Source organism: Egretta garzetta, unplaced genomic scaffold, assembly GCF_000687185.1.
Source record: "Egretta garzetta isolate BGI_Z169 unplaced genomic scaffold, ASM68718v1 scaffold287, whole genome shotgun sequence".
Classification (NCBI taxonomy): Eukaryota; Metazoa; Chordata; class Aves; order Pelecaniformes; family Ardeidae; genus Egretta; species Egretta garzetta.
The window spans coordinates 3209329-3217695 of NW_009260435.1; the positions used below are offsets into that span (position 1 = coordinate 3209329).

Sequence of the window (8367 nt, forward strand, 5' to 3'; positions counted from 1 at the left end):
CCCAAAGTGTCTTAATGAGGGATATGATGTGAAAACACTTCACTAGTTTCTAATTTGGATGCATTCATGAGTTCTAAATAGCACAGGGAATGAAGATTTCAAGCTTGCTCTCTACAAGGAGTGATCAGTGGGCTCAGGACATTGTCTGGACTGAACTGAGTTCCTCAGTTTTAAAAGTGGTATTTCTAATCCTGCTTCTTATCCTACTAATCATCAACAATCCCATTACTATTCCTGCCCTGAATCTGACTTCATCACAGAAGTGCTTGTGTTGCACTGCATTTCAGTCATTTTAGTGAGATTCTAAAGTGCTTTTGAGAAATGCTTTAACTGACTTCGATTGATTGTTTATTATCTCCCGTCATAAATGCTAATTACATAGCTGAGAAGACTGGTTTGTCTTTATTGCCATACTTTCACATAGAAATGGAGAAAATTAATTTTTTTATGATTTCAATGAATCTCCTTTGTACTTTGATCCAGTGATTGCAGAGAAAAGATCATTTCCTCCAGCATGGTTAAATGTGAGAGCCTGCTTTACAAAAGCAATAAGCAAATCAAGAGAAAATCTTGGCATCCTGAAGTGGTGACCTAATTCTATCCTTCACTGCATTTCCTCCTCTCTCCAAAACATCGTAAGTTCAAAATAGCTGCCCTTATACAGAACAGTTCTTCTCTCTACTCAAATAGGTCACTTTAAGAATAAAGGCCATAACTGCACATAACCCTCCGAAACACAAAACAGCCACACTGCTTACCCGAGCGGTGCATGGCTGGGCTCTGGAATGCTTTACATCTCTGGAAAAGGCCTTCCTTGCGGTAAACACAGCCGTGTTCTACATCAATGACAGAATGGCTTTTCCCTGTTGATTCGAAAAATCAATTGCAATTACAGTCAGGAAAAATGCCCAAGTTCAGTGTGCAACTTGCTGCACTTCAGACTCAGAGAATCCCCCTGCATATGGCAGATCTCTGGCTAGGCAAGAGTTTGGCTGCTCAAGGAGGCTGCATTTGGATCCAGATATGCATTTTACAGAGGTGCATCTTTTGTCTGCGGAGGTCTGAATGTAAATTAAGATAGCTCCACTGAAGGCCACAGAGCTATGCTGATTCAAAACATCTCAGAGCCCAGCTTATGGCATGCAGATGAAAGATACGAAAGGAGCAGCTGTAACATATTCTTGCATATGTGCTGAGTGTGTCAGATGGTAACACAGCATGGCCGTGAGCCTAGGAACCCCTAGACAGTTAAATGACTTAACCAGAAAACCTCAGAAGTCAGAAGCTCTTAACAAAAAGGCAGCGGATCCCTGGCAAAGCTATCCTATGGTGGGACCCACGGTTGGAGGTACCAAGGTTCAGTGGCTGGCCACCCTGCAACCATTTGCCTCAGCAACTATACCACACAAAGTGAGGTGAGCAAAGGATCTTCGCACGCCCCACATCAATATTGCCCTGACCCAGTGTTCTGGTTGTTCAGAATGGGAAGGGGTAAGACATGCAACCTGACCAGGCTGGCACCGCGTTCCTTACAGGGTCAGTAAACTCCATCTGTCCTCAACACCGACCTGCCACTTTCCATTAGGTTTGGGTAAAAGGAGATGCGTGTTACCCTCAAGAAAAGAACAACAGGATTCCTGTCCCTTTGTACCACTCAGGTTATTGGGAGCTTTACAACTCCAACTGTCAACAAGAGAAAAGAGAACAAAGGTTTATCAGACAAATCCACCGTGGTCAGGACTGTCCTTAAAAATATATTTCAAAGGGACTGTGTTATTGCAGTTAGGAATTTGCAAATTTGATCTTTTGCCTTTGTTTTCACTGGGTTTTATTGTTGCCTTTTTAACCAAAATCAATCAATAACAGTAGTATAGCATATGTTCTCCCTATTGCTTATATATAAATACATTTTAAAAGCCTACACTAATATATGGCATCTTTCACTACAGAGAAGTTCCCAAGGGATTAAACAAAAAAAAAAAGAAGATGAAAATATGAGCTTTCAAATGATGAAATATAGATTCCTTCAGTGGTTTACAGAGCTACTGGCTTCTGAATTTACAATGGTGTTCACTCCTTATCGAATTAAACCTCAGTATAAAGCTCTATTTTAACATTCAGCAAGTTCTCTACCCTTCCAAAAGATCCTCAGAGCATCCTTGCAGGCTTCACAGCCATGCAAGCTGACATATATGTCATGCCAGGTTGTTTCATCAGAAAGCAAAGGACTTTGGACACTCTGGGAGGGAGATTTTATACAATGCAGTATCATTGGCAAATGTGTGATCTCTGATCCTCATCCTTCCCTTGCCACTAAAATAGATACACCTGTCTGCTTCAACAGAACAGCTCATCAGATAAACTGCCGGCACCCTACTGTTTCTCACCTACAGTATTGACTGATTTTGTAACCAGCTTGGTCAACTGTGCCAAATTATAAGAAACTGTTTTCTAATGAATTTGGAAAGCTGCTACATGAAAAAAAAAAAGAAATAAGGCTTAGTAACAGCACTTCATTCCTGCAGCATTTGTGTGATTACTGCTGGAGGAAGAACTTCATATGCTGTATCTAGACACAGACACATGATGTTTTTGCTAAGTCCATGGGCTATTCTACTGAAACAAAGGAGATATATTTTCTTCAGTGGTAAGGAAACTCATGTAAGTGATTCAGAGATCCACAGCTGCTGAGGTGATTGCCTGAGATGTGTGGGATAGAGAGGATTTATGGGTTAAAAACATCATATTCCAGTCAATTACTTTGGGTTTAAGATGAAATAGAAATGTACTGAAATCAATGGTACTATGGTGTAATGCATTGGAGAATTAAGCTCTGAATCTTTTTGCCTGCTCTTTGCTTACAGGAAAACTAAAACCGCTTGGAGTCTAACTGTTTCGGTGATAAGACTGCTCAAAATCCATGTATCCACAAAAGGCACCCAAGGATGACGCTTACAAATGGAGCACCCAGTTCACTGGCTTTGTGGAAGTAAACACCAACAACTATTACCTTTCACCATCCGCACCCTACAGCAAAGTGGTGATCTAGCCAGATCTCTCCTGTGTTTGTTCTGTGGCGAGGTGAATGCAGCATTACGTGGGACAGCTGCAAAATAGAGGACAGACTGGAACAGTGGGCAGGAAAAGCAAAGGCACAGACCGAACTGCTGCCTCAGCAAGGCGGGAAGATGGGCAGCCAAGAAAGGCTAAGTGCTAGATCATGATCTATGTGCTTGCTGACTACTACCAGGGCTGAGACTGTAAACAGTGAGTTTTGCCTGTGCAGCCCTTCCCAGATAAAAGGAAAGCATGCCTATATAGTAAGACATGAGGAGGAGAATGCCACAGGCACCAGCAAACCCTCCTGTTCATCTGCACAAATAATAATGACAATAGTCAAAGTCTGGAAATAGGAATGAAAGCGTATTTCTGCATTTGTGAGGAAGTTGTATCTGGCAGTGAGAACATAAGGAGCAGGTCTGCTGGGGGATATCGACTGACTCACTGTCTACGATGTGGCAGGGTACATAAATCCCTGCTTTGGGATCCTGCTGTGCAGAAGTCACCAGATGGTGCTGTACATACAGACTTGAAAGTTCTTTGTCTTAATGTGGAAACACGTATGGTCTTTGAGGAAATATGTTGTTCCTGTTATTTTTGTGTAGCCTTTCCTTTAAAGTTTCATTTGCATCTTACTCTTTCCACCTCAAATCCCATTTTGGTTAGGCTGCTTATTCAGAAAAATCTTGTTGGGATTTTTTGAAGAGGCATTTACAAGCATGGCATTTGCAGCCAGGTCTGCAGAAAGTATGGAATATATGGGAGAAATGCATTAGCTGCACTAAGAAAATATTTAGTCCTATAATTTTTATATCATTTATCCTACAATGGGAAATACTTATGCAAAGCCTGAAGATATTCTGCCTCACAGTGGATACGTGACATCAGTCCATAAAACTGGTACCATATAATAAAAGAAATCTTCTGAGGATGTAGTGAGGATTAAGTAATACTAGTAAGATACTTAGGCTTTTCAGATTAACATAACTACAGAATAGCATAGCATTCTTATCTATTATTAATGTAACGCCAATTGTATCCATCTCCTGCTCGCCTTCCCTCTGAAATGCTATAACCACTCTCCTTCACCTAATCAAGAATTTTAACACAATCAGCACATATATTCAGCACAAATATGGATTCCTCTTTTTCTCCCTCATCACCCTTTAAAGAAGGATTCGTCGCATTAAAATATGCATTAGAAGTCATACGCACTACGGCTTTGAATATCAGGAGAACAGAAACAGACTGGAGCACCGATCCTACCGTCTCCTTGAAAATTTGAGCAATGTCCAGTAGATGGCAGCAAATAGCACTCCAGGGAGTAAGATACCCTCAAGGCGAAAGCCTAGGAGCTGCTAAAATACACTCCCTGTTGGCAATTACATGTTTTTTATCTTATACCCATTATGAACTGAACTCATTTACTTTGTTCTTTGCAGAGAGAGAACAAAGCCACATGAGACTTGCACAATGTTGCACTCAACCGGTGTATTACATGGTAAAAATATAGTAGCACTTTAAAGTAACTTGTCATTTTCATAAAATTTATAATTATTTGAATCATTTATTTCCCCTAAATGAAGGCTATTGCTATAGGTCCCTTTGCATAAATCAAGCTGGCCATTAAAAATAGTTTCAGGAGGAGAGCAATTTCATATGAAATGAAGGTCAATCTCATTAGATCACTGTAGCATGTACCCTAATAACATCCTGGCAGAAACGAGGTATCTCATTATGGAAGTTGTATTTTGTTTGAAATATTAGGTTGTCATTAAGTGAGCACTAAAATACACATAATATTGGATGACATAAATTATTCCCCTGAAAAACTGGCCTATACAGAAGGGCTAAAACAATGAGGAGGATACTACACAAAGCTTAACATTTTCTATTTTTTTCTAGCTGGATTCACCTCCTTGATACCAGTTTGTTGCTACTTCTGGATACTGAGCCACAGTTGGCGTGCTAGAATTACTCAGAGTGCTGATTTCAGACTGCGAGTCAGCAAAACACAAGTGGTAAGGAAGATGTTTAATTTTCCTTGTAATGGTTGAGGAGGACTAAGTATCTGGCAGCTGGGAAACAAAAATTTAGAAGGGAAAAGAGACATTTACAGAGTACAGAAGTAAACATTGCTGTTACAAATACAAGAGGAGTTACTTTCCTTTTAATTATCTTTACCCATTTGGAAAGTACCAAGTAGTTTTTTCCAGACCTTTCACTCTACTGGAACCGCAGCTGAATGTATGTATATGTTAAAAACACTTTGCCAATCGTAACCATAAAGGTCTCACCCTGAGCATTCCTAAGAGGATAGGCAGAATATCCATGGGAGGGAGCTCAACAGTTACAGCAGAAGTCCTGCTTTCCAGAAGCTCCAGACCTCCTAGATGTCAGCTAAAGACTCATAATATACTAACAGCCTCGAGAAATTGTGAGGAAATTAGAAAAAGAGGTTACATGAACTTCCTAGTACCATGAAGTGAACGCAGGCAAGGTTCTCCATCCATGGAGTATGTATGTGCTTTAACTGCAATACCCTCTTCCTCTCAGTATAATAGAGCTAACCATTAGTAAACTGCAAAGATCGTTGTTAAAAGGGGTGTGTACAAACACAGATGCTAAATCTTCGAACAGCTCTTAGAAGCTACAGATGGCACCAAGAGAACAGTTTGGTAGTGCTGTTTTGCAGAAGCAAAGGCAGCCCTGCTAACTGGTTTGTGACTATAGCTAGGTTTTTAGGGAGTTCGGGTTTTTTTTAAAAAAGATTTATCAATTTTCCAAACAAGGTAGAGAAATAGCAGTTACAAGAATGAAATAATGTAATGGTATTTTCTTCAAAAGCACTTCAGCTGCAGATTATGTAATGAACTCCGAAAAGGGTATTTGGCATCTGAGGCAGGAAGGCCCCATACTACCTTACAGAGATGCCCCAAGTCCCTGTGTCCCCCAAGCCATACCCCCAGGGTGTGCCACCACATAACCAAAATGAAGTCGTACCCATCATGTAATGAGGACACAGGGACATGCATGCTGGATGATGTGCCCGGGCAGTAGTTACACAGGCCAAAGTATAAGGAAGCCTATTTATTTGATTTGTCTTTCTGCCTGTCACTGACTTACTGTCTCATATTTACATCAGTTTTAAAATCTGTTTTCTTTGAGAAACACTTTCTTAGCAGGTAAAACACAAACTTAAATAGGTAGGGTGAGGGAGTGGTGAACTGGCTTGAAGTGGATCCTGTAAAAGGGAAAAGGCAATACAGATGTACAGAATATGCACATGGAACAGGCATGACAGTACAAAGAGCATTAAAGCTTATAGAGGAAGACCTTAACAGCTGAATTTTGAACAAAAAAAACCAATAGCAAGTGATGATGGTTTATATAGTGTCTGTTTACAGCATGTTAAATTCATACTAGTGGAAATGGTTTGAAAGAGTGCACATCATCATTCTTGAGAGACATGTGGCTTTAGTTAATAGCAAGAACCACACTGGAAATCTGTAAGGAATCATGCACACCTTTGGCTGAGAGCTGCAGGGAACAGGAACAGTCTAGATTCAGGAGAGCTCATCTGGCCAGACACCTAAGCTGTTCATTCAGGGTCCTCTATGTTTAATGGATTGAGAGGTGTCCCTCCAGATGTGATCCACTTCACCTTAAATACTTCCTTTAGGATGCGATGAACCATCTTTTCACTTTCTGTTGGCTACAGAAGCAACCTGGGGAGTAGCTTACAGTACCAGTCAGGACTATACAGACACTGGTGAATAAGGTGAAACACATTCCAGGTTCTTGGAGGGTGAAGTCTGAGGAGCATTTCTGCTGAAAGCAAATAAGTAACCCAGGCTTGCCCACTGTTCACTTCTGCCTGTTCATGGCCCTGACAGGTAGGCTGGTGCACGTTCTCTTGGGGACCATCCAGTGAACATACCGGGGGAAAAATCCAGGTTAAAAATACAACGTTCTCTTCCCTGAGTTATTTTTTACCATAACCTGCTCCCTCCTCTTCGTCTCCATGGTTACACAAATACTTATACTGGTATCTTTGTTACCGCCATGTGAAGCAGGGTTAGGGAGAATGGAGAAGCCAGCAAAAGGCTGCTGAAGCCGACAGTGATGCATAAAGGGAAATCTCATCAAACTATGCTCTGAGGTTTTGCAAACCTTTCCTTAACAGCAGGGCTCATTTAAGAAGTTCCCCTCCCCCAGCCACTTCTTCAGCATTGCCTAGCTGTTTCTGAATAAAAAAGCATCGCCCTCTCTTCAAATAGTTGCACTGGCCCAGCTGGAAAGGGAGTGGGGCAGAGCAGGGACAGGAGTGTATGCCTGCAGGTGTGGAGACAGAAAGGCTTTGTTAGCATGCTCTGCTGCCAAAGGAAAGGTAATGTTATGCCGAAGCCATTTTCCAGGATATAGATCCTGGAAAAACGAGCCAACTGGAGCTGGCAGAGAGCTCACACAGAAAATTTAATGATGGGGGAGTGAGAAGGGAAGAAGGTGCTATTTGTAGTTTGGTGGAAAAGATACCAAAGAACAGAATGGATGGTGCCATGATTTCTTCTTTTTTTTCACAGCATGAAATGGATGACCTGCACAGACTAAATTGTTCTCCATCATCAGAGTGGACTTTGAGGCAAACCTACACCTACATCTTAATAAAAACAATGTTAATGTACCTCTGGGAAAGCTGCCAATAGCAATAACATGTTTCTAAACGGAATTTTTTCATATCATGCTTTCTGTGTAGTCCTTCGGATCTATATGAGAATTGTTTCAGATTCTGTCTAACATCAGGCTTTTAGCTTCAAACTCTGTTTTTCTGTGGTGCTTCTCAAATCTGAAAGGTATCCCTCCAGCATGCCAACACTTACCACAACACTACAGTGACTGATATCAAATGTGTGTTAGAATAAATCAAATTAGACCACACAAACATCCTGCATGCCATCTGATGTATTTGAACAAGGATATATTAGTCCATAATTAGTTCATGAAAATTGTATTTAAACGCAGTGTGTATGTGTGTGTATGTCTTCAGTATTAAAAATTGCATTTCGTGTAGGTTAAGTCAGATGATATAACGAAAATATAATAAACTAATCTCAACCTTTTTTTTCCCCTCCCTCAGTCATGAACAGTTCTCATTCCTTCTACATCCCTCTGTGGCAATAAAATGGACCTTGCTTCCAACATTTGATCATTATCTGAAAGCTCACAGTGTACAAGTCCATCAAAAGGCAAAGAAATGCATGGAGTGACTCCTATGAGATCATTTGCTACCAGTGAAGGACAATTAAT

The 8367-nt window shown here is 40.8% G+C and overlaps 1 protein-coding gene across 1 annotated transcript in view; it reads left to right on the forward strand.

The window, feature by feature from the left end:
• Window positions 1-1218: 1218 nt before the first annotated feature.
• The window catches only part of TSPAN3 (tetraspanin 3), a 35225-nt gene continuing 28076 nt past the window's right edge, over window positions 1219-8367 (forward strand). Inside the window, exons 1-2 of the mRNA XM_035899515.1 lie at window positions 1219-1415; window positions 2865-2898. Of these exons, the coding sequence (XP_035755408.1) occupies window positions 1219-1415; window positions 2865-2898 (231 nt within the window). The remainder of the gene's footprint in view (window positions 1416-2864; window positions 2899-8367) is intronic.